At 40.1% G+C, this 27,335-nt stretch overlaps 2 protein-coding genes across 3 annotated transcripts in view; one reads left to right on the top strand and one right to left on the bottom strand.

Moving 5' to 3' along the window:
* Positions 1 to 3,337, bottom strand: part of jakmip2 (janus kinase and microtubule interacting protein 2) — a 31,433-nt gene extending 28,096 nt beyond the window's left edge. For both annotated transcript variants that reach the window (XM_042498925.1, XM_042498926.1), the window contains exon 1: positions 3,251 to 3,337. The gene's annotated coding sequence lies outside the window, so the exon portion shown is untranslated. The remainder of the gene's footprint in view (positions 1 to 3,250) is intronic.
* A 1,957-nt stretch (positions 3,338 to 5,294) lies between these two features.
* LOC121952250 (sodium- and chloride-dependent GABA transporter 2-like) lies at positions 5,295 to 19,590 on the top strand. Its single transcript, XM_042498807.1, has 14 exons — positions 5,295 to 5,475; positions 5,605 to 5,739; positions 5,970 to 6,110; positions 6,598 to 6,685; positions 6,944 to 7,076; positions 11,118 to 11,252; positions 12,582 to 12,685; positions 12,908 to 13,032; positions 14,099 to 14,211; positions 14,301 to 14,438; positions 16,403 to 16,505; positions 16,701 to 16,801; positions 17,868 to 18,038; positions 19,454 to 19,590. The coding sequence occupies exons 1-14, from the start codon at positions 5,295 to 5,297 to the stop codon at positions 19,583 to 19,585; spliced, it is 1,800 nt and encodes a 599-aa protein (XP_042354741.1). The 3' UTR covers positions 19,586 to 19,590.
* The last annotated feature ends 7,745 nt before the right edge of the window (positions 19,591 to 27,335 follow it).

The raw sequence follows: 27,335 nt of genomic DNA, 5'->3' as shown, positions 1-27,335 counted from the left end.
TGAAAATAAACAGCTTGCTGGTAAACCTTGAGCCAATGTGCGTCCTCCATTTTTATAGTTGACAAGATCAAGAATGCTCAATCATGAGATAATATTTACTAAAGAGCATATATCATACATTTAAAGTAATTTGGACATCAACAAAAATGACTGGAGAATACTTTTAGTAAAAAGCTGGATATTACTAACGCCAAAGCATCTCTTAATATGTAATCTGGTTATGATTGATGCATTTGATTTATTACATAAAAACTGAGAAATTACGTAAAGATCATAAATCCTACTATATTTGCAGAGGACTCCACATGATGCATTTATATCATATCTGATGCCTTTTTTTTTTTTTTTTTACAGTTGAATCACATTGTATAAATTTACATGTAAAAAGATTTACATAAATATAGAGGCCTTTATTAAATTACTGTTACAATCTCAGAGTTAATACTCAATAACCTCTATAAAAACACCGTCCTTTGACTTTCTTTTACAGATGATCATATTAATACAGAGTGTGCTCTGTCTGCAAATGTCACCTCACATGTGGAGCAGAAATCCAAAATTTCCCTACCAGACAGATCTCTCTGGTGATTTCATTTGCATTTGTCAGTCAATCAACAGGCATTTCATCTTTCATTTGGCTGTGGTTGTCTTCTTCCAGTAAATAAATCTTACATTTCTGGGCTATTTTGCTTTGCACTAATCCTAGTTATGCAAGTCAAGTCGGCAAAAATTAGTCAATCTGATGCCAGCACTGCCCAAACGTTGATGAGCAACTTAAGTTTAATCAGTCTGGGGTCTGGTGGTTGTGATGTAAGTTGGGTCACAGTGTCATCGCGTCGGCTGGAGTCAAGCAGCCCTTTCCTGCTCGTTTTTGGATTATGTTTGTCTGCTTCTTAGTTTGAGCCAAAAATGACTTCTAATCCATCTGACTAAAGTCAAAATAACAACACAGTGTATGAAAAGAGCTCTACTAATGCTGGGAGAGATGCAGGAAAAACTAAATTCACATCTGGTACATGGTTTGCTCGTAATTTAATTTCACACAGCAGCTGTTAAGTGCAACAAAGTTCTCAAATATTAAATAGAATGAAAATTCAATGTGATAGTTGTAACCAAACATTTTATCACTGTGACTGAACAGATCTGCTGAGATGTTCTGGTTGAGATTGTTTGTGTTTAAGCAGTTGAGTTAGCAAAAGGTACACTGATGGCAGCAATGTCAATGAGCAACTCTGGTTTAATGAGTCTGGGGTCTGGTGGTTGAGACATAAGTTCAAAGTGTCATCACATCAGCGAGTCAAACAGCACAGTCCGGCCCGTCTTTGGATTACATCTGACTGCTTCAACAAATAAGAAAAAATTTAAAAAAAAAAAAAAAGATTTCTAACCCATCTGCCTGAGGTCAAAATACCAACCAAGTGCATAAACAGAGCTCTGCTGAACTAATGCTGAAAAATAAAAAGTCCATTGATGGCAGCTGAGAAGTAACACATGGATGGGAATATGCATGTAAAATTATACGAAAATATACAGTAATGCAACAAGACTTGATGGCAGGTCAATACATAAATTAGTTTTACAGTCACCTCTGCTTATCCGGCTCTGAGGATTACTGAGATAAATGTCATATTGCAAAATCTGGTTAAATTGTGACAAATACGTATAGAGTGAAATTAATATGACAGCTCCAACCAAATGCGGAGAAACAACATTGACACATACAGTACTTTCTGATAGGGGTGTGAATTACCAGAGACCCCTCGATATAATATTATCATGATTTTATATGTTTTGTGATATGCTAGGTATTGTGATAACATCTAATGCTATATACTGTGATTTATTACTTTTTGTCAACAACAAATTAAGTAAAAACTTTGTCAACATCTGTGTTTATCTTGTAAGATTAATTCTTCTATCTGTTCATCTCACTTCAGTCATTTTTATTGCATCAAAATTTGAAAAGCAATTGATTTTATTTTTCCAGTAAGCTACCAAAATTTGTATTTGCAAAAATGCTCTTTTTTATAATAATGCCAAAATATTGTGATACTGTGCTGTAGCAATTTTTCGACATTGGGGAAGACACAAAAGAAACAGATGGTATTGGGGTGTATATGTTACGCAATTCCTGCATTCAGGTGAATTTTAATGCAGCAATTTGTGTCTTTTCTGAATCAATTCATGGTGTAAATGTGTTAAAAGTTCTCTGGGGAGGGGGGGTCCTAAATATTGACAAGGACATGTCCCATGCGTCCTGCCTGAAATCTATGCATATACCTGCCTGTATCTGGTCCACTGTTGCGACATTTGAGCTCACATTCTGATCCCTTTAATGTGACTTACCTAACTTTATTCTGGTCATTTTATTTTTAACCTTTTCCTTCATTTTGCTCTATCGATATGTGGCATTGAACGGCCTCTCTCTTGCAAGTCAATCTATAAACTATTAACTTGTGGCCAGTCACCAGCCTGCATCTGTGCTGCTGACCCTAAAACAATAGTGTGACAAACGCCTCCCCAGCAGGGGTGATGTGTATTAAAATCAGGCCAGTGTGACACCCTGAGGCAGCTGCAGGCTGCAGACCCACTGCCTCAGTCTGGAGGCCCTACCAGCCCCACTGTGGACTAACATCCTGTTACAGCATCACTGCAGCATCCTTTTAAGACATGGCCATCAATGTGTGATGACCTGTCAAGCAGAAAAATGCACATTCTGCAAACCATACGTGCGTAATTATATATAGAAGCTAATGCGCATCTGTCCGTGTACCTGAGGCACAATCACAACAGCTGGGAGCTTTGATGCACAAGAAGTACGGCCACCAAAAGCCAACCTGCAGAAATACACCGCGGAAATACACACAGATGATGCTCGATGCAGCGTGAGCATCCGTCGTGTGTAAAATGGCCCGATGAAAATCCCCACACAAGCTCCTCGTCATCTTCCAAGTGCCTGCTAGTGTAGGCCGAGCTCTCCCACTTCCGACATGCAGGCTGAGCCGAAGCTACACGCTCAAATCAAAAGATACGTTTGCCCTTTTCACGCAATTTTGCACAATGGTTTTATCTAAATGCTGCACTTTTGCATTTTTGTTCCAGTTAAATGAAAGCGAGTCCGGTCTAATCGCCGCTACTGAGATGATCATCCTGACTCAAACCAACAGGCCCGCTAGTCCCAGTAACTCCCAGTTCAGACGATGTTAAAACAAACAACGGTGCTGTTTAGAAAACGCTTCTCTTACCATACCTCGTAATCGATTGTCATCGTGTGCGGAGTCCTAATCTGCGTGAAGCCGTGTCCATGACATTTTTCTGGAGAAAAGAAAATCGCTCCGATCACTACGGTTCTCAGCATCAGCAGCAGCTCGTACAATGAAGCAGTGATGGCCGGTGGTGATGATGCTGGGAGCCCCGCCCTCCTCTCCATGCAGCCAGAATGAGCTCACTGGTTTCCAGCTCGGCCGGATCCAAAGCCGCCGCAGTACCACCAGCACAGCGTCCATAACCATCCTTGTCCATAACGCTCCTGCAACTGTTCATATAACGTTTCCGTGAATGTTAAAATCGAAACGTGTCGAATACATTCAAGAAAGTGGCCTTGCAACGTTGTAATGTTGTTGACTTTTTTTCATATTATTTTTCAAAACGATCCTTTATTAGGTGTTTCTTCCCCTAATAATCTTAATTTTTGGCGTGTTTTGTTTGTTTATTTGTGATTAAGATTTTTCTGCATTGGTTACATTACTTTTAATACTTTAATTATACTTTTCTGACTTCTCTGATTCTTGCTTTCACGTAAATAAAATTTTGAATGCAGGACTTTTACTTGTAACAGAGTATTTTCATCGTGTGGTGTTAGTACTTTTACTTAAGTAAAGTTTGGAATCACCTGTTATATCGATTTTTTTTTTCCTTTCCAAAAACCCCACAATATAATTCAGACAGTTAATTCCAGCGTATTATTGTTCCCTTGACACTAAAACAGAAACCTGTTTCTGTTTAAATCTGCACACAATTTGATACAAGTTTCTCTTGTGAACATCCAAAATAACATTTGCAAAGAGGACATTTTACAACCCCAAAGCATGAAAAGCCATTAAAAATGAAGAGTAGTCTCATCAGCCGCCAGAATGTGCACAAACAAGCTTTTGTGGCAGGAAGTTCTTCATGTTTGTATGGGATTGCCTGTCCAAAATAAAAGCCTATCTTTATACATTATGTCTATCGCTATATCCCAGTGAAGATTTATCAATAAATTATTAACTGACGTGGACTCTTCAAGAGTGGATCCGATTGGTTCCATTACCAGGGCCCATTAAAAGAATGATTCTCATTTTTGCCTTGTAATATGATAATTATAATACCATCTTAAAACTTTCAAATGCTGCTATTTTTATAACTTGAGTATTAAACTCATCAACAACAGGGGCAAGGGGCGTTTGAAATATATTGGCAATTAACGCCCCACTGTCTATATTGTTTCCGTCCAAATGGACAGGGAACATTGTTAATGTATGTTATAAAGTCTATGGGTGTATGTGCATACTATATGGTGCAGACCATTTGTTGCGTTTACTCTTTGAATTATTAGACTTAAACTCAAAACCTAGCTCAAAATGCTTTGCCATTATTCAACTTAAGTTAAAGCAAATGTGTTAACACTGGGCAGAGGACTGGTATTGCAACATAACTACAAGGGCTGTAAAACTTGTTTAAAAAGTCATTATGGAAAAAATTAATTTTTGATGTGTCCTTCATGTGTTACAGTGATCTGTGTGAATGATGCAGGACAAACTGAGTGAGAGGTAGTGCCACCTAACGGTCAGTTGATCATCGGATTTTTCAGTGGCTTAAAAAAAGAAAAAGAAAGAAAAAATTTTATGAAATAATAATACACTTCTATATAATATTGGGATGATAGGCTACGCTCTTGCAAATTGATTCTCATTGCATTTTCATTACGCTGAACTGAAACACATCAGACGTGACCTCGTCTGCTCCAGACTGCTGATGATGTATACCGCCTCTTGCACTCACTACATACACCCCCAATGCACATCTACGTATCTCCAACGTAGTGTCTGAGGCAAAACCATCCTCAGTCACCGGACTGACAGAGCAGCTGCTGACACTCTGCACACAACAATCACCGACAAGTCTCCACACTCCCTCTGCGGTCCGTGTGTCAGTACACAGTGGGGAAGGTTTTGACAAGGAGGCTCAAAGTCTCACGTGGGCACAAAATTAAGTTTTCAGATTTGTTTTAGGGAACTAACGGTGAGGCGGGGAAGATGGCCATGAAAGGCACATCCACACTTTCTGTGCCAAACGGACACTCAAAGATGCCTCTAGAGTTGGAGGGTCGGGGGCACTGGGGACACAAAGCCGAGTACATCCTGACTGTGATGGGTGCGATCATCGGACCTGGAAATGTATGGAGGTTCCCCTACTTGTGCTACAGAAACGGAGGAGGTGAGTGATTTTACACTGAAAACACTCTGTTTGTCACGTGGGACCATTATAATATCACTTGATTAATTCTCTATTATTTTTTCTATTGTTGCATTAAAAAGATCCTTCCTTTTTTATTTTTTTCGGCAGGTGTGTTTTTCATTCCATATATTCTCTTCATGCTTACATGCGGGATCCCCTTATTCTTTCTTGAGACTGCCTTAGGACAGTACACCAGCCAGGGGGGTATTACGTGCTGGAGAAAGATTTGCCCGCTTTTTCAGGGTAAATAATTTATTATTTTTTCTATATCTTCCTTTGAAAATTCCCGGACACGTGGGTATGAACGGCGCGCGTAATTACGCAAAAAAGGAAATTTTAAAACGACACTGAGTCAATTTAAATCAAGTTAAGCTAAGTTAAGCTTTTGGCCATATCACAGTTTGTCACCCGATTGGCTTTGGAGCTAGTCTAATCACAACATAAAGTATTCTTTTTCTTTTCTGTTTTTTCAGGCATGGGCTATGCCAGCCACTTAATCATCTCATTCAGTGCCACCTCCTATGTTATCATCATGGCATGGGCTTTTTTTTACCTGTTTTCATCCTTCAGTGCGGAATTGCCTTGGGCCACATGTGGACACGACTGGAATACAGGTAGGCTGTCCTCCTTTAAGACTGAGCTGTGGAAGCCTGTGGGTGTAGGGAAGAGCGTGTTTGGTAAAATAATTTACGCACTGTGGTAATTCGAATTAACAAGTGAGCAGATAAAAGAATCATAGAAAAATGAAGGTAAAAAAAGAAAAACAAAGTTTAAAGACCCCATTAAAAATTAAAGATTTAAAACAAACAGTGCATCAAATAATCTAAAAGTACACAGAACGAACAGTGAAGTAGTAGAGTGGGTTTAAAATATTGTTCATAAAATGAACATTTAGTATGAAGACACTTCAGGTGACATGCAGACTACAGATTTGATCATTTTACTGCAACATTGCTGGGAAAAACAAGCTGTGGATTTTCTGTGTAAATCTTGCAGTATATATCATTTGCATGTTATTTATGTGAGATGAAAAAAAGTATGTTTTACATTATTTTTTCCCTTTTTTATATTCTTTTTTTTAATCTATTCTTTTAATATTAGATGCATGTATGGACTTCAGCCATCCAAATCTGAGCCTCAGCATGAAATCCGGAGTGAATACCACTCTTCCTGTTGTGGAGTTCTGGCAGTAAGCAAGGGGTCAACTCACACAATAATTGAATGCGAATTGCTCTCTCTACCTCCCACTCTCTCTCTCCTCAGCCCTCCCATCTCTGATTTTCTCCTGCCTAACTCTGTCACACATCCTGACACTCAGTTTGTTTCCTTTCTGTCACCAGTCATTCAGTTTTGCTCCCCCTCTCACCCCCACCATTGTTCCCCTCCTCTCACCCCCACCATTGTTCCCCTTCTCTCACCCCCATCATTGCTCCCCTCCTCTCACCAGGCACCGGGTTTTGAAAATTTCCAGTGGCATTGAGGAGATGGGCAGCTTGAGGTGGGAACTGGTCTTGTGCCTCATCCTGACTTGGGTCATTTGCTACTTTTGCGTCTGGAAGGGCATCAAGTCAACAGGAAAGGTTAGCTGCTGAAAGACTGAACAACATTAATAAATCTTTCACACATTTCTGTAAAAATCTGCCTAAAAGACTGGTCAAAATGAAGCTTTTTAAATGTTCAGCAGCTTAATTTTGTGAATTATAAGTTAAGTTGTAATAAATATAGACTACATATACAAACTAAGAATACAGCAAACATGTACAATGCAAAGTCAGAACAAAATGGCTTCTTCAGAATGAGGTCAATATTGGAAATTAACATAAGTGTGAAACATGGAATTTTACAACCACATCAAAATGATGCTCAAACAATCAATGTTTAGCTTTGGACATGTCTTGAATGCAACCTGGTGTAAAAACTTCAGAAGATCCATCCATCCAACCATTTTCTTCCGCTTATCCGGGGTCGGGTCGCGGGGGCAGCAGCCTAAGCAGGGAAACCCAGACTTCCCTCTCCCCGGCCACTTGGTCCAGCTCTTCCCGGGGGACCCCGAGGCGTTCCTAGGCCAGCTGTGAGACGTAGTCTCTCCAGCGTGTCCTGGGTCTTCCCCGGGGCCTCCTACCGGTGGGACGTGCCCTGAACACCTCACCAGGGAGGCGTCCTGGAGGCATCCTAATTAGATGCCCGAGCCACCTCATCTGGCTCTTCTCAACGCGGAGGAGTAGTGGCTCTACTTCGAGCTCCTCCCGGATGACCGAGCTTCTCACCCTATCTCTAAGGGAGAGCCCAGCCACCCTACGGAGGAAACTCATTTCGGCCGCTTGTACCCATGATCTTGCTCTTTCAGTCACTACCCAAAGCTCGTGACCATAGGTGAGGGTAGGAACGAAGATCGACCGGTAAATCGAGAGCTTTGCATTTTGGCTCAGCTCCCTCTTCACCTCGACAGACCGGTGCAGAGTCCGCATTACTGCAGACACTGCACCGATCCGCCTGTCGATCTCCCGTTCCATCCTTCCCTCACTCATGAACAAGACCCCGAGGTACTTACACTCCTCCACTTGGGGCAGGACTTCGTCCCCGATCCGGAGGGGGCACGCCACCCTTTTCCGGCTGAGAACCATGGTCTCAGATTTGGAGGTGCTGATTCTCATCCCATCCGCTTCACACTCGGCTGCGAACCGATCCAGTGAGAGCTGAAGGTCACGGCCCGATGAAGCCAACAGGACCACATCATCTGCAAAGAGCAGAGACCCAATCCTGAGGTCACCAAACCGGACCCCCTCAACACCCTGACTGCGCCTAGAAATTCTGTCCATAAAAGTTATGAACAGAATCGGTGACAAAGGGCAGCCCTGGCGGAGTCCAACCCTCACCAGAAACGAGTTCGACTTACTGCCGGCAATGCGGACCAAGCTCTGGCACCGGTCATACAGGGAACGGACAGCCCGTATCAGGGAGTCCGAAACCCCATATTCCCGGAGAACCCCCCACAGGACTCCCCGAGGGACACGGTCGAATGCCTTCTCCAAGTCCACAAAGCACATGTGGACTGGTTGGGCAAACTCCCACGCACCCTCAAGGATCCTGCCAAGGGTCCAGAGCTGGTCCACAGTTCCACGACCGGGACAAAAACCGCATTGCTCCTCCTGAATCCGGGGTTCGACTATCCGGCGGACCCTCCTCTCTAGTACCCCCAAATAGACCTTACCAGGGAGGCTGAGGAGTGTGATCCCCCTGTAGTTGGAACATACCCTCCGGTCCCCCTTCTTAAAAAGAGGGACCACCACCCCAGTCTGCCAGTCCAAGGGCACTGCCCCCGATGTCCACGCAATGTTGCAGAGTCGCGTCAGCCATGACAGCCCCACAACATCCAGGGCCTTGAGGAACTCCTGGCGGACCTCGTCCACCCCCGGGGCCCTGCCACCGAGGAGCTTTTTGACCACCTCGGTAACCTCAGCCCCAGAGATAGAGGAGCCCACCCCCGAGTCCCTAGGCCCTGCTTCCCCAACGGAAGGCGTGTTGGTGGGATTGAGGAGGTCTTCGAAGTATTCCTTCCACCGATCCACAACGTCCCGAGTCGAGGTCAGCAGCGCCCCGTCGCCACCATACACAGTGTTGACGGAGCACCGCTTCCCCCTCCTGAGACGCCGGATGGTGGTTCAGAACCTCTTCGAAGCCGTCCGGAAGTCGTTTTCCATGGCCTCGCCGAACTCCTCCCATGCCCGGGTTTTCGCCTCGGCGACCGCCGCCGCCGCACTTTGCTTGGCCTGTCAGTACCTGTCTGCTGCCTCCGGAGTCCCACAGGCCAAAAAGGCCCGATAGGACTCCTTCAGCTTGACGGCACCCCTTACCGCCGGTGTCCACCAGCGGGTTCAGGTGTTGCTGCCCCGACAGGCACCGACCACCTTACGGCCACAGCACCGGTCGGCCGCCTCACGGAACACGGCCCACTCGGACTCAATGTCCCCGGCCTCCCCCGGGACATGGTCGAAGCTCTCCCGGAGGTGGGAGTTGAAGCTCCTTCTGACGGGAGACTCTGCCAGACGTTCCCAGCAGACCCTCACAATGCGTTTGGGTCTGCCAGGTCTGACCGGCGTCCTCCCCCACCATCGGAGCCAACTCACCACCAGGTGGTGATCGGTTGACAGCTCCGCCCCCCTCTCTTCACCTGAGTGTCCAAGACATACGGCCACAAGTCCAACGATACGACTACAAAGTCGATCTTGGAACTGCGGCCTAGGGTGTCCTGATGCCAAGTGCGCATATGGACACCCTTATGCTTGAACATTGTGTTCATTATGGACAATCTGTGGCGAGCACAGAAGTCCAATAACAAAACACCACTCGGGTTCAGATCGGGGGGGCCATTCCTCCCGATCACGCCCCTCCAGGTCTCACTGTCGTTGCCAACGTGAGCGTTGAAGTCCCCCAGCAGAACGAGGGAGTCACAGTTGGAGTTTACCCCGGTGAATGAGAGGGTAGCCTCGCTCTGCCTTCGGGTTGGGGGACGGATCCTGACTGTTGTTTGTGCCTATGGTCCAAACAGCAGTTCAGAGTATCCACCCTTTTTGGAGTCCTTAGAGGGGGTGCTGGAGAGTGCTCCTTCTGGGGACTTCAGAAGATAAGTATTGTAAATATCACATTGTCTGCTCAAAATTGTTCAAGACAAGAGGAAAGGGAGGTCACACTAAATACTTTCAACGTTTTTTTCCTGGAATATTTGCATTTTTAATACTGTATACATATTTCCTTTATGTTGTGGTTGTATGTCAGTAAAGACACTAATGAGAAATAAATGTGTATGATCATTATAACCTTTCTAAAAAAAACTCCAAAGTTTAAGGTGGCCTAAGACTTTTGCACAGTACTGTAGGTGTGGGACAGAGGCTACAAATGTTTAAATCCTCCATGTGAGTTGTAAAACAGCCACTTAGCCGCTCTTGTTTGCTGTTTTCATCACGGCGGAGAGTTTAAGACTCAGGCTGTGTTTATGTTCAGTATAGTTGTTGTTGGCAGTAGTCACTGTTGTTTTGCACCTACTTGTGAAATGAAAACAGTCTGAGGTATTTAGCTGGCTAGGTTTTGCTCACAAGTTTATTTAAGGGTCACAAGATTTGTAGGGGTTAGCGATGTTTGGGTTGTGGAAGTATAAAGGTTAAGGTTTTGTAGTTTTAAGGGTTAGGCCTATAGAAGGAACATAGTCGAGGATAGTGAGACAAGTTTATGTCTGGCTCCCAGAGGGAGAGGTGAAAGTGAACAGTTGATTGAGGGGTTAAGAGTCAGGGCTGTTCCAGGTCTTTAAGAGTCCTGATAAGTTGTCATGTATTAACAGGTAGCATGGCTTTGGTGGGTCTTTGGTCTTATTTAAATTAACGAAAGAGGCAATAAACCTAGACCCCAATTTGTATTCATTTTGTTCAGTGTTGTTTGAGGTATCACACCATTAGTGGATTCACTGATAAGTCCATTGAATGAAAATTGATCAGCAACTGAAAATTAAATAATTACTGAAGTCGTTCATGTACTAACCAAAGATGCCTAACATTAGTTGTTTCCTGATGTTGATGATGTATGATGCAAGCTGACTGTAACTTTCTTTGTTTCTTCGTCCCTCTCAGGCAGCCTTCTTCACAGCCACCTTCCCTTATGTTATGCTGTTGATTTTGCTCATACGTGGTGTTACCCTACCAGGGGCACTGGATGGGATCATTTACTACCTATACCCTGATATCTCCCGCCTCTCAGATCCCCAGGTAAGAACAAAGATGAGCTCTTTAGAGTAGAACAATGCTCCTCCTACACACAGTCATGCACATAGCAACACATCTTAAGTTGCCACATGTTGCAGTGGATTTCCACGTCTACATATTACACTCCAGGTATCCTTCTGCATCTGCTGCTGACGTTCTGTGATGTCAACAAATGCACATGGTGGGATGTCACTGCCCATATTAGGTTTAGACAAAACAAGAACATGGCAACCACTGCTAGGACGGTTAGGTTTAGGCAAAAGGTCACATTTAGGTGTAGAAAATACATCACATTCAGACAGGAAGCGAACACCAGAATCCGGCATGAAAGTCTATGGTTGGTTTGATCTATCTACCACCCATTAACACATCCTATTGTGAATTTCATGCTCCTTTTATTACCTTGTTAACGGCAGTGTTTTAACATGATGCTGTCTGCAGCGTAGCATGCTTACGCTACAGGTTCCACCTGCTGTCTGGCTGTCCAGTGGTGTACCATAACAATGTGACCGGTTCTGTCTGGCTGCATTCTCAGCTGAGGCTGCCCAGCGGCATATCATGCAGGCGCAAAATGTGGCTTTTGATGTTGGAAACTTATCCTGAAAGCACTACAAAAGCGGCGGACTTGACGATTTTGGAATGAGAAAAGGCTGCACATACACACACATGAATTATCAGCCTAGTCATGTGTGGAAAATGTTATCATTGTATGTTCTTGTAATCCATGGTTATGTTTCATTTGTAAGTTGTACATATTAGTGTTTCTAAAGTGACATAGTTCTGATTACAGGTATATAAGCTGACATTGTCATCATCAGCAGCATTTCCAGCCATATTGCACCACAAAATCTAGGTGTTTTTTGAGAGATGTCAGTGGCATTTCCAACCACTGTGCCACCAAAACGAAGAGTTTTTTTCTGGGACATCTGCGCATCTCCTGCAGCGATTGTGCCACAATTTGCCACATTTTTTGTTAAACATCTATGGCATTTACAGCCGTGACATTACCACCAACACTGAATGCTTTTAGTGAGACATTGTTGGCATTCCAGCTGCGATTGTCATCAAATGGTATGTTTTTTTTTTCTTTTTTAGTGTGACATCAGCAGCATTTCAAACAGTAATTTTGCCTTCAAATTTTCTTCCTTTTTTCAAATGAGACAGCACCAGCATTTCAAGTGGCAAATATGGCACAAAAACTAGACATTTTTTAGTGACACAGCATGAAACATAGAAAGTTTAAGTTAAGTTTTAACATATCTGTTACATTATAATATAAAAATGTGCCAACATTTATTCTGGCAATGGGGTTACATGTGTTTGACCTTTAAGGTGTGGATGGATGCTGGCACTCAGATCTTCTTTTCCTATGCCATCGGCCTTGGGTTCCTAACCTCTCTTGGGAGTTACAACACGTACAAGAATGATTGTTACAGGTAACTATAGGCGTACTCTGTCAAAACTCTGATGCTGTGAAGCCAAGAAAAAAAATGTGATCAAGTGTAATCAGCTCATGGACCAGTAATTAACACAATTGATCAATACATACATAAATGCATTAAAAAAATAGTAAAACAAGCATCCATGTCTGCAACATTTTGCATTCTTCCACCCACTCCTCAAACACATTTCTAGAACTGTATTCATTTCTCTTTCAGGGACTGTTTCTACTTGTGTCTGCTGAACAGTGCCACCAGCATTGTGTCAGGTTTCGCCATTTTCTCTGTTTTGGGTTTCATGACCAAAGAACAAGGAGTGGATATTTCTGAAGTAGCCGAATCAGGCAAGTACAGACTTAGCTAAGTGAAACTTTATAGTCAGCAGTAGAGTAAAAAAAAACAGTATTAATACATTTCCTGTTTGGCTTACTGGTGGAGCTTGTAGAATCAACCGCCTGACGCTGCACTCTGCTTAGCACTAACTTTTCACCCTGTGATGAAATTGTGTCAAATCATGCCATATTTCTTCATCCATATACCCTATCTTTCCAACCTAAGAAGCTTACTGGCAGACTTAATACACCTTCTGTCCTTTTTTCCCCTTGTCTTATATGTACCTGGAAGTATCCAGCTCACTTCAGCTGAGTGTAATTTGTGGTAACAAGAAAGCAGAAGGAATGCAGAAAGAAAAAAAAAAAGATTTATGATTTAGTTTTGACATGTGATTGGCATAGTGACCGGTGAAATTACATTTTGGCATGTACCAAGAAATATATCAACATTGACAGGTCTCAGACACTCTACTCAAAATTTCTCACCCAACTTGTAGACTTGCAGCTGCATGGAGAGATGTTTTTCCTGCTGCTATGACTTTTGGTACAAACATTCATGCTCACCTTTGAGGAATTGTAATCGCTTCAGTGATGCTCTGAATTTTATCTCATGCTATCATCAGGTCAAAAATTTAATTCCAATTTAATTTTGAATTTCTTATTCAGCTAAACATTATACCTGCTTACCATTAGCATGTTGGCATTGTCAAAATAAGCATGTTAGCATGCTGATGTTAGCATTAGTTCAAAGCAGCGGAAAAAAATCTAATATTTTGCTTTTTTAAAGTTTTTATGCCACAAGGTGAGAATTTAAAGTGTAAAACAGAGCCAGGACTCAAAATTTAAACCATTTTAACTCATGGTGATGCAGTTCTGTGCTTTGAACTCTGTCACTTCACACATTCTTTAAAATAAGATTTAAACTAAAACAAATATGGGATTTAAACAATAAAATAGCAAAAGTCCTCAACATAGAAAAGTGAGAATCACATACACTCAATTGAAATGTTCATCTGTTGCCTCTCATTTATGTTTGTGTTGGATCTTTAACAACAACATATGTGTGTATGTACTGTAGGTCCAGGGTTGGCATTCATTGTCTACCCTCGTGCTGTCGCCATGATGCCAGTGCCTCAGGTGTGGTCAGTGTGTTTCTTCATTATGATCATTCTGCTTGGATTGGACAGTCAGGTACGAGACAACCCTCTCTAAAAGATAAAGGACTAAATGAGTGAATGAATGGAGCCCTGACACTCTTTCCTCTCACTGGTTCCCTCCAGTTTGTTGGTCTAGAGTGTCTGATGACGTCACTGACTGATCTATTCCCAGCTTACCTACGCCGAGGCGTTAGACGTGAGCTGGTTCTGCTGGCTATCTGCAGTACCTGCTGTTTGCTGGGACTCTTGCTGGTCACTGAGGTCAGTACAGTGCACTCCAAGCTGTACATTTAGCAAAACCCTTCCTCAATGTTTTCTACTATGTTGCACTTCATTTGCCTTTAGAAAACAGCATAATATTACAGAAAGCAAAGCAGAGAAAGCAGTGTATGAAAGCGAATTAAAAATTAACAAAGTCGATCCAAATAACACATGATATGATCCAAAAGATGTTGCAAAAACAAGAAAATCCTGCCTGACATTAACCAAATTTACCCAACAGCATCTCCAAAGTATTGTATTTCATTTGTTTAATCTGCAAAAAAAAAAAAAAAAGTATAAAAACATTGTGTTTTTCTTTTGGGGTGTGCGTTAAGTGTTGGACCATGTCTTGTCAGGAGTAGTGGCTCCTTGAATGCCAAACTAGTGGTTTCCATCTCGACCTTTAAGTTGAGCCTCATGTTAAACAGCAATGTATACTCATACAGTGGTTTGTATATGTTACAAAAATGCACACAGCAGTTCATATGATATCTAATCATTTAGCGCCCCATGCATGTCGTAAAGTACGCAAAGTAAAGATATGTTGGTTAGGCGTACCTTAAAATACCTCATAGTTCACTCAATTTCATATGCTTCCAATATTTCGTAAATTCATTTAACAAGGACTTGAAAGTCCAAAACCAATGAATACTCTACTTTTTAGTATTGGCAAGCCTTTTGTACTATCATGTTTCTGTCAAAAGCAAACGCACTCTAGGTATTGCACTCTAGCTCACAGAAAAAAAATTGGCCTCATATGTACCCCAACCTGTCTCTCTGTCTCTGCTAGAGGGCTTTTAGGTAAGTTTGCCAAGTGCACCAGCAGTCTTTCACACCAATTTTCGTAACTTACTGTTATGCTAATGGGTCTTTCACACTTAAGAAATCTTAGTCTTTAGAACTAAAGCCAACAGGAGTGGCAGAGCTGTCAGGGAGCTTCATCTCACAAAACAGTGAAGCAATGCTGTTATCCACTCAAATTAAATGTGCTGAATGAAACTCTTGAGAAAGATAGTTGATTGATATGTCTCATTCACAAGGCATCAAAAACCAATGCTTTGGGTGGGTTGTTGGACCACCAACCCAAAGCGTTGGTATTTGACAACATGGGAACAGTGTTTGTCAGTAACACTTTAGAGTAAAAATATTACTTTTCCACCAATGAATAGTGTAACTCATTACTAATAAAATGACAGTTAGAATATTGCAGTTGACCCAAAACTAAATAACTTTTTACGTTCCTTTTATTATCACCTCAGTACGGAGCATAAATTATTGATGGCAGGGAGTAAAAAGTAAAGTAATAATATTACTTGTGAAAAAACTAATGAGTATTATGTCATATTTTTTGCATAATGAGCCATACACTGCCTGGAAATTAAACTCAACAATCAATGATCCTTCCTCAGAGTTACAGAAAGCACTTTTAAACAGTACTAAAACTGCACAATTCATTCAACATATCCTCATTAAATGATTCACACTTATGAAAATGAACATGTGATATCTTACAATTTTAGCAGCCCTACTGGTTAGGTTAGGGTAAGGAAGAGAATCATTGTTGGGCATGGCATGAAAAGATGTAACGTACTTAACTGAAAATAACTTAATGGTGATTTGGTTTCATGCGGGACACAAACAGCGGCCTCCTGGGTCAAAGTCCTGTCAAAGTTTATCATTGTTTGTGGATTTGTGTGGGGTTGTGACAGATCTTATTCTCTTAAATAAGATACAAGAATGAGGTAAAAAGAAAAGAAAAAGAGAAATATTCAGGTGTAAATCCAATTATTAAAAGTACCATTTTTAGGCTCATTCCTATGTTTCTAACTTGCTTTGCTGGCTGATATGAAGAAGCTGATTTTGTTGTTGGATCAGTTTAGGAGCCCAGTTTAATGGTTAACCTCTGTTATTACCATCACCATGCTTATATTGATCATTTTTGTTACATTTATCCTTTTTTGTAGGGAGGAATGTACCTGCTCCAGCTGCTGGACCATCATGTCTGCAGCGGCACCACCCTGCTCCTCCTCTCACTCTGCCAGTCTGTCAGCATCGCCTGGGTGTACGGTAAGTCATAGATAATACAACCAACCATGCAAAGACTAAATCTTCTTAACCAAACAGACACAACTCTTCTTCAGGTTAAGATAAACTTTTGTTGTAGCTTTTTTTTCAATGAGGCAAAACCCTCTGTATGCACGCATGGTAAGCGTATAAGCTCAGATAAGATTGTAATTTCTGATATATCTTTTTTCCTGAAAGGTGCTGACCGTTTCTATGGCAACATCACAGACATGATTGGTTATCGTCCATATCCATTGATGAAATACTGTTGGCGCTACATCACTCCCCTCTTCTGTTTTGTAAGGGATAAGTTCTTTCATTCACTGATGGTTGCTTCTTCCGTGTGTTGCTATCTTTCTCATGCTGGTTTCCATTTGATATATGATACATGTGTATATTCATGAGAGAAAAGGAGGGACAACCGCAGTTAGAATTATGAGCAGGATAATTGCAGGCAATGCACACAGCTTTGAATACACACACATCAATGGTGGATTTATTGTATTATGATATGTAGGAGAGAGCGGGGTCCACTTCACACAGACTACCTGAATGACAATGAAAAAAAATATCTTTGTACAGATACAAGTGTCTGCTAACAATTTATAAAGTCTTTAGAGCTTCAGCCAAACATGAAAGGTGCTATATACTAAATATACTAAAACTTGATAACTAAACTTATTACTGAGATATTAAATTTGGCTGCTTTCAGTGGCACCTATCAGCTCAATGTGATTACCATAGGCTACATATAGCCTTTAGGTTTTTGTTGGCTATTGAGTTTGTTGCATTTTGCAAACAAACAAACAACAACAAAAAAAACAACCCCAAAACAAAACAAAAACAACATTATGAAGTTCACGCAGTAAATATTTACTCTGTCGCTTCACAGTGGGTCTTATTTAATTAGGAAAAGTCTTGTTTTTGCTTACATTATGTTAATTTGTGAGGCTCAACGTGAAGAGGGTGTGGCTGAGAACGAGCACAGTTAAATGACATAGACATAGACATAGTTGACCAGTTGATCTAACTGGCTAAAAAGGCACTATCCTTCTGTCCCAACCAGCCCCGCTCTCCCCTATAACACTTTTTTTTTTAACCTCCTCCCCCTTGACCCTTTAAGCTATACAGACCCCTAAATCCCCTCTTCAGCTACCACAGTCACATGTTAAATTGTGCATGTGACAATATAAATGTGCATCAGATTCATTAAAGAACTTACATTTATGTTCTATTTATATTCCTTTCCCAAGTGTTTTTATATGATTTGTAAGGTTACAGTTCATATTGTGTCTTTCGTTGCACACAGTTATGTAAATACAGACTGTAATGTAATATGAATCCATTTGTCTCCTCTGATCACAGGGCACGTTCATCTTCTCTATTGTCAAGTACTCCCCACTGAAGTTCAGCAACACATATGTTTATCCACTCTGGGCCAACATCTTGGGCTGGTTTATTGCCACTGTCTCCCTCTCCCTCATTCCACTCTTTGTGTTATATAAAATAATGCATGGAAAAGGAACTCTCCGACAGGTGAGCATGAGCATTTTGTTTCTCTTTGAATCATAAAAGTAATGTTTGGTACATTGTGCTTCTGCCAATAAGCAGAAAGTTACATTGGAAAGCTCAAATAACCACTGACCAACTGATTTTGATCAAACTTTTAACCTCTGATACAGATTATGCTCATTTTATGTTTGCTAAGAGTTGAAATCCAATTGTGCTGGCATTTATTTAAGTAAACAATGTTTAAAAAAATGTAAAAAATATGTTTTGATTTGCTTAAGGGTTGTCTGGGTGTGCGTGCAGTTATTAATAAAGAGCTCTATGATCTGGGTTACTGGCACAGTTGAATGTGTTTGTGTTGGCCACACTCTAATGTTGGCTGTACATCTAGTGTATAAAACAGATTCCTGGCCTTTCTCCAGCATTTCTAAACAGGATATCTAAGAACCTCCTCTATATGAACAAACACAACGTTGTCAGCTTTTACTTTCTTAATGCAGGACACCATTTCTGGCTTTGGCAGAAAGTAACTCAGTTAACTTACTTTAGTTTTTCTATTGTCTGCTACTTGATCTATATACTTGCTATATTGCTACAAGTTACTTGTTCTTCGCTGATTCAGATTAATAACACAAAATGTAATATATCTAAACAAATAAATGATGACATAATATTAAAGATTAAGGTAACACTTTCTTGATGCCCAGGGGGAAATCCCCATGCTTCAGGTAAAGTTTAAGTACTTACATTAGCCTTGTCTTTACCAAAATGATTTATGTTTACATTAATGTTTGAATAATTAGAATCTATTTTGCATAATGGGTACTTTAACTTTTGGTATTTAAAGTATATCTTGAGTCTTTATCAGTTTTTTTACACTGTGGTATTGCTACTTCTATAAGAGCTGAGTACGTCTTCCACTGCTGAAGTCTGCTGATATTTTAGATTACACTTATTGTCAACTAATACCATTAACAAAAGATCAACACCAATGATGATTTGATCCTACAAAGAAATATCATGTGTGCATCCAAAGAGAAATCAGCTCAGCCTTGAGTGTACTCAAACGCTTGTGCCAAATTTGAGGGTTTTTTTTTTGAGATACTGCTTTCACAAGATTGAGACAAATGCAATCACCAAGGCCTTGAACCTTGACCAACAAGATCTAATCAGTTTGTCCTCAAATGTACTCGAATGTTTGTGCCAAATTCCCACGGTCTTCATGAGATTTAGAAGAATAAGGTAGATGCAAGGGCACAGTGACCTTGACCTATGATCATCTAAATCTAACTGCTTCTTACTTGAGTCCAAGTGGACACTTGTGCCAAATTTATAGAGAGAAAAAATCACTTCTGATGCACACAAAGTAATAAAGAATGCAATATGTGCCATTATCAGCTATTCAGTGAATTTGCCATCACTCTTTTATCTTTTTTCCTCAGCGATTCTTGTTGCTCTGCCAGCCTGTGGACGACCTTCCCTTGGATGAAAAATATCTTTCTAACCTGGGAACCAATGTAACTGCTGCACACACGGAGCTCAAACCTTTGTCCGAAAATGGGGAAACTCATTAAGTAGTGAACACAAACAGGAGGTAATCATTAATAAATCTATATTATGAAGTAATTCCAAAACATGTCTCGGAGGGTGCTTCTGTGCTTCTGTTTGTGCACCGAAGCAATCTAAAACCCTGACAGACTACTCACAACTTACTTTGTCAAAAGACATTTGGAAAATAGCTTTAAACCTTAAGTTTAAGATTGGGTGTGAAGTTAAGGAATTTTGATTATCTTTCCTTTTAATCCAAAATTTCACTTTAAGATGACAGATACAGGCCCTTAACTTCAACTGCAGCTTTTTTAAAAAAAAATGTAACGCATATCAATATATCTATCTATCTATCTATCTATCTATCTATCTATCTATCTATCTATCTATCTATCTATCTATCTATATATATATATATATATATATATATATATATATATATATATATATATATATATATATATATATATAATATATATATATATATATATATATATATATATATAATCATATATGATATAATATATATATATCACTGTGTCTTTTGGCAAAGATGGATTTGTTTTATTTTTCTATAAACTAAAACTAAACTATGAATGTCTTCTGAGATTCTACCATTTAAAGCTCACATGCACACATGCCAAGGAAGTTCAAAAGAGGACAAGTTATGGTTTTAAATTACGTCCCACCATTAAGGTTCAGCACAGTGAAGCCTGGTCTGCAGGTGCCAAAAGGCTCAAAAGCTGGCACACTATCATAGAACAATAAAAGACCATGAACAAACACTTTCTATGTGCAAACGCTCTACTGTATATCAGGTGCCATCAATTTGAGTTTAACTAAAAGTTCTGTCAGGCCGAGTGCACCTAAGGAGACTCACGCAAAAAGCATCTGAGTGGACACTGTCCCTCTATTTATTGCACCGTCTGCTGTAACCTTTCAACATCACAGCTTCAGTTACATTGTGCACGTGTCATACTGCAACCTTTCATGGGGTCAAACCATGTCCCATACTCTTTTGAACAGCCTTGACACACACACTAACATCACAAAAGCCAGTCTGTTGATGACTGATGCATTGCATTTGAGTGTTTTTTTTCAGGATTTTTAATCCTGTTTTTTTTTGAGGGTGGGTGGTGGTGGTGGGGGGTTTCAAACTATTTACAAAGATACAGCATTACGCTGTTTTATTGTGCATGATACATTAACCAAATTTGTATTTTAAAAATTAACCAACATGTCTTAATCATTATAATAAAAATAATGATAAACTTTATTTATGTTGCACCTCTCATACAAACGAATGCAGCCCAACATGCTTTACAATAAAGTAATCACATTTACAGTTTAAAGCTGTCCAGCAAATTCATGAGCTCCACTGCTCTGGAGTCAATCTGTTGTTGATATGAATATTTATGTCTCCATTCAGGATTACTCTATCATATCAAGTGACACCAAGAGAGGTCAGTTCTGAGAATTCAGATTGATATTCAAATGATGTAGATTCACGTAGGTCAATGTCATTATGCAATCCCTCCTGCTCTCCTGTTTTGTCTGACTGACTAATAAACGTAACTTGTAATTTGGAAGACAAGCCTCTATCAGTGCTGCTACACCAGAAGTACTGTTTAGCTGGGTCTCAACCAAAAACATAAAATGCAGATTCTTTTTGATGATCAGATCATTAACAAAAAAGGATTTGACTTTCTGACATTAAAAAGAGCTAATTTCAACTGTAGGGACTCTGTGACAGGAGAGGAGACTGGTTGTGGCACAACATTGACAAAAATTACTGAGAAAGGTACCAGATGGTCTGTGAATGCTACCATGTGTTTGACCATGCCACTGGCTGTTTCAACCTTTCTCTGTGTAGTGCTGCAAAATATCTGTATCTCCATAAATATCATGTGTGCAATGTCTGTCTTTATATAATCTCTTTTTTACTCTTAAAACTGTTGGGAGTGCCTTATAACAACACATACAGGTTATTTCAACTTGACATACTGTAGCTGTAGGTTTGTGCACCTACAGAATGGGATATTGAGCATGGGTTCAACCCAGGTTTAGCCATTCATAATGGTCAAGAATGCTTAATTTTCATCATCATTGACCTAGGGGTCAGATGTATGAACAATGTGTATGCTTTTCCCAACCCATAAACTAGTATTTATCCAAGATGAATATGCGGTTAGAGTGTGCATACTTAATGCATACTGCAGATGCATGTCTTTAGCATTTGAGCCATCATTGCCCTGTTCACAATTGTTAGAATTTTATTCTGAATTGTGAAGCACTTTTTTATGGCAGTTTCAACATGAGCACTATCATTGATCATCCTTCCGACGAAAATAGCGTGCATGCATATTTCTGTCTGTGCATATAGTCGTGAATCTACACATAGTTTTATTCATCTGGCCCCTGGTACTTTGTCATGTTTTTAAAGTGTTATCAGATGTATTTTTTCTACTCCATGTATGCAAATTATGGATGAACAAATAAAAAGGCAGATGGTGAAAATTATCATGTGTATGCTGATGTTATTACTTTATGTTCAGAGTGCATTAGCCTTTTCCAGCAGACAGTAGTAACTTGTCATAGCAAGATAAGATGTGTCACTGTGCATCAACAAGGGCTTTGCTGTATTAAATTGTAAGATGTGATAGTGAGTTTGCATTTTATGTTTTATTGCTTAGTTCACTCTTTTATAAGCCGAATAGTGTTGGCTATAAACCCTGGGCCTGGTCCAGTATGGGTGGCATCAATTTATATTTCAAGTTGTCTGTGAAGCTAATTCAGCCTTGGCTCCGTGAAATGCAATGTATGCAACACTACAAAAATCGTTTTATTATGGAAGAAGTAACTTCTATTGACATAGGATAGCATTAATATCTTACTTGATAAGTTTAATGATTGGGGCGTCACCAGTTCAGTATTTGACCAAATGTCTCCCCTTTTGTTTTTGAGTTATGAAGTGTCCATATGTGTTTTTACAGAACATTATATAGTTACAGTGAAGTTGACCTTTGACCTTGTAGATATAAAAACGTTGTCACTTCATCATTTTTTTCCCCATAAGACGTGTGAAATTTTGTCATAATTAGCATATAAATTCCTGAGTTATGGCCAAAAACATGTTTTGTAAAGTCACAGTGATCTTTGACCACCAAAGATCTAATCATACGTATGTAAGACTCAAAAACATAATGCATGCGGCCATTGCTTTTGCCATTGCTCTAGTAGCATAAAAATCCATCACACACCTAGCTGACATTTATACCTCTTTTCCACCAAAATAAGTGAATGCACGTGTGTTTGTCAAACATGGGTAAACATGCTAAAAATAGGCTATAGACTGCTTTCACATTGCCAGTAGAGCAGAGTGTACACAGCTCTGTAGCAGTTAAGTGTGTGTGTGTTGGACAGGCCAGCAAAAAGGTAAATAGGAGAAAGTGACGCGTCATTGCATCTCGCCCGTCAAGGAGCTGAAATTAGCGCATTCACAGGGTTGTTTCCATCAGTGCCGATCAGTGATTACTACACTTGACTACTGCAGAGTCACTTCACTCAAGTGTAAATGCTGAACGTACCCATTTCCATTGCATTAAAAAGGAAAATGTTAGCAAGTGTTGTCGTGTTTGTTATGCAGTGGGAATGAGGCTATATAGTAAGACTTGTGTTTCAAAATCAGAGGTCACAGGGAAATCAACTTGAAAGAAATTAAATAAGAGTTGCTGGGAAATCCATAACTAAATAATCATTAGCTTAACTTATTGCACTCTCTAATGTTTGACTGCAAGTCAGAGTCTCACAAGAATAGGTGCCCAATTTCCTGTAGTCCTTTAGTACATTATATCTTATTTGACATCTTAATTGGTAATACATGAAAACCAGTCATCTCTCTGCCAAGGTACACTGTTAGCAACAATGTGAAAATGACAGATTGACAGGGACAAATGAGTACGCCCTTCAAAGTTGGATGATGAAAAGAAAGCAAGTAAATATATCAAACGGTTATGATGTCTAATTTCAGTTTTTATTAACGACTACTTAAGTAACGGGGTGATTTAAAGTACCAACCACTAGGATATAAGTCCCAGACCCAGAATTGGTCTTACATATTTTACATTTTTTTTCCCTTTTCCGTAACCGCAACAATGGCTGTTTCATCTGTTTTGTAAGGGTTCAGTCTTTTATTAACTGGCATGTAATTAATTTCTTTCTTTCACGTTTTGTTACTGTCGATGCTTCAACATGTGGACAGGGGGAAATGAAGGTCAAACTACCACCCTGTGATATATAATGTGTTTATAAGAGAGAAGGAATGGACTGGAGAGCCACCACTGTACTCAAACATTTAATCTCTAGCACATGTTTCACATAGTTTCCTCACTCAAAGTTCACACAGTTGACGAACATGCTTCTCCCAGGAAAGTCCTGTGGGAAAAATCTGTTATTTTGTGACCTAACCACCACCTGAGCATACCTCCTGACAGGACTGCTTTTTAATTTTAGGTGAGACTCACTGGTACCCATTTTTGTTCAGATAACTTAAGATGAGAGCTCTAAGGACCCCTCTGAAAAAACAGTCATGTCACTTTCGCCAAAATGTAGCCAAACTTTGGACCATTATTTAGCCCCCCTCCTGACAAGCTATGCTGACATGGTTGGTACCAATAACTTAGGTTATCTAGTTTCACAAGATAGCACTACATACACACTAGCTTACTATACAATTATCAAGATCAAGACAACTTTATTTATCCCAAAAGGGTAATTCAGTTTACAGTCGACAAATCGCACAAAACAGTAAAGACAGTATAAAACACACACAGTCAACAGCAGCATTCAAACATAGTCATGTCGGCGCGACAGATCAACAGATGGACAACCCGAGCACAGCAGCAACAACACACAGATCACTACATGGGCAAAAATACTCAGCCATAAAGCGACCCTACAGATACAGCGACAAGGATAAAATAAATTCATAAAACATGCTGCTCCCCAGATTTACCGCACTGACCCTTGTGACCACTAGTTAGGCCTACTGCTGTCAGCAGCATTTAAAAGTCTGATGGCGGAAAGAAATAAAAGAATTCGAATATAACAGCTCAAAGGGGAGAATTACAGCTGAATAAGCAGTTTAGGCGATGCCTGGACATGTTGCTGTTTCATCGCGTGAGAAATGTTTGACAGTGTGAGAGGGTGAGACTGAAGTTGAAGAGTCGCATGCTAGGAGCGTGAGAGTTTGCGATCGTAAAATCAATTTCAGCATTTATACAGTTTGGTGCTTACTATGGTTTACAGATTAAAGATAAGCCCTTTGCATTATACAGATGAGACAGAGCTGAGCTCAAAATTAGTTAATTGAACACATTATGATTCATGAGAAAGGCTCTTGATGTTGCTCAGGGGCAATATGTTAAAACACTAATAAGTCTGTGAATTGCACAACATAATTTGCTTTTCTGAAATACAAATCAGATTACATTGATTGCAGAGAGATTCAAATGTACATCAAAGTTTACCGTAAAATAAAGTATGCGATTGTTCAGATCCAATCTCAATGTAACAGTCAATTTTTGTCAGTGACACGTGGTCTTGCAACGGGTGCTGAGCGAAATTCACAAGCCCTTGTGGAGCCTTGAGGAGAAGCCAAGATTCATTAAATGTGTTAATATGAGTGGCAGTGAGACATTTATAATTGTTGAACACGTTATTGAAGTGATAGTCTGTGGCTGTAAACCTGCCTTTGGCTGACTATTTTGGAAGGCATACAGTAAGTCATGCCTGCTTAGCTTTTCAGTGAATTGTTGTAAATAATTATAACAATAATAATAAACTTTATTTGTGTAGCACCTTTCATACAAGAAATGCAGCGGAACATGCTTTACAAGAAAGAAATTACATGCACCAAGTGCTTCACATCAAAAGACATAGAAGACAAAAGGACATAATAAAACCTGCATGTAAAAATAAAATAAGATCAGAATAGAATCCATACAATGCATCTTCAAATGGATAAAACCCACTTAATACTTGTAGAAGTTAGATAAAAAAAAGGATAAAAATTTAATGTACAGAATGCATAACATAAGATGGAAAATAGAATAAATAAAATAAAACCCACTGTCGTCATTAATAAAAGAGAGTGTAAAAAATGCATAAAATTAATGAAAATACAACATCTTAAAGATGTGCAGCAGTACGCAAGTGCAAAGCAGAATGCAAAGCAGCTAAGCAGGTAGTTAAAGGATAAATTGAAAAGATATGTTGTTAGTCTTCTTTTAAACATACTTTAAACATACATGGCTTCTCTGATATCTATAGGCAGAGCTCTGGGGCAGAACTGACAAATGCTGCATCCCCAGTTTTCTTTTGGCTGTTTTTGGGAACCTCCAATAAACCAGCTGCAGATGATCGCAGTGTTTGTGAAGGCAAGTAAGGAAGAAGAGAGTTAGCAATGTTACTTGGTCCTAGCACATTAAGGGCCATGTATGAAAGGAGGAGGACCTTAAAATCAACTCTAACTGTTACAGGAAGCCAGTGCAGAGCAGCTAAAGCTGGACTGCTGTGTTCTCTCCTCTTTGTTCTGGTTAACGTCCAAGCTGCAGAGTTTTGGATGACCTCAAGTCTTTCAGTGGATTTTTTTGGTAACTCAGTAAAAAAGTGCATTACAGTATCGAGTCGGCTTGAAATAAAGGCACGGATCAGTTTTTCTGCATCTTTTTGATTGATAAAAGGCTGTACTTTAGCTATGTTTCCTAAATGGAAGAAAGATGTTTTCGTCACCTTATTAATGTGGGACTGAAAGCTCAAATCTGAATCGAGGATTACACCAACACTTGTTACCTCAGATTTAATCCAGGGGGTCAGGTTCCCCAAATTAATCAAAAGCATTTCTCTTTTTGTTTTAGGGCCAACTAGGATCTCAATTTTGTCCTCGTTTAACTTTGAACAGTTATTACTCATCCGTTTATTCATTGCCAGCAGCCAAAGGTGACATCGTTTATAGCTGCAGCATCATTTGGTTCAGCAGAGATGTACAATTGTGTATCATCTGCATAACTATGAAAACAAACATTGTGCTCTCTAAAAACGTCACCAAGTGGCAGCATGTATAGTGAGAACAGTAGTGGACCGAGGCAGCTCCCTGGATGGATGTCATGTTTCACAAAAACATGATCTCCAAGACTGACGTAAAACTGTCTCCGTTGAATGTATGTTATGAACCAGTTTAACACACATTCAAAAAGAACAATCACCTTTTCATGATTATTGATTAAGATATCATGGTTAGAGCTGGGGCGATGCATGGACGTAATAAATTATGTAAATACGTTGATTCACGTAACGGCGCATCACACCGTTTTACACAGCACGTGCCATGAAAGCGAGAGCAGCGCCGATCGTGTTGTTTTTGTTTTGGTTAGAGCGTGCACACTGCTTGCGCTTGTCCGGCGCGTCTGAGCTGCGTGTCAGCTGCAGCATATCTAAACACATCCAAATGGTGGCTCGCCAATTTTTTTAAGCGTGACGCTCGCGTTTGTTGACTCTATACCAATTTATACTGCAGTTTAAATTCTCCCTGTCACAGCGATGAGGAAATACAAAGATGTTTGTTTTACCTCAACTTCCTTGCTTCCCTTTCAAAACAAAAGCTTTCTGACTGCTTCTGTGGACAGAATGCCATCAGTTGCATTTTATTTTGAAACATTTACAGGATGGGGTTGTCAGCTTCATAAATGAGTCAAACATGTGCTTATAAATCTGTAA

Source organism: Plectropomus leopardus, chromosome 13 (assembly GCF_008729295.1).
Source record: "Plectropomus leopardus isolate mb chromosome 13, YSFRI_Pleo_2.0, whole genome shotgun sequence".
NCBI classification, from domain to species: domain Eukaryota; kingdom Metazoa; phylum Chordata; class Actinopteri; order Perciformes; family Serranidae; genus Plectropomus; species Plectropomus leopardus.
Note: the sequence above shows the minus strand (reverse complement) of the source record. Positions and strands in the feature narration are given on the sequence as shown.

Coding starts and splice junctions, on each gene's coding strand:
- LOC121952250 (XM_042498807.1), top strand. CDS start 5,295: ATGGCCATGAAAGGCACATCCACACTTTCTGTGCCAAACGGACACTCA. Junction 5,740..5,969: donor GATTTGCCCGCTTTTTCAGG/GTAAATAATTTA, acceptor CTGTTTTTTCAG/GCATGGGCTATGCCAGCCAC. Junction 11,253..12,581: donor CCCGCCTCTCAGATCCCCAG/GTAAGAACAAAG, acceptor TTGACCTTTAAG/GTGTGGATGGATGCTGGCAC.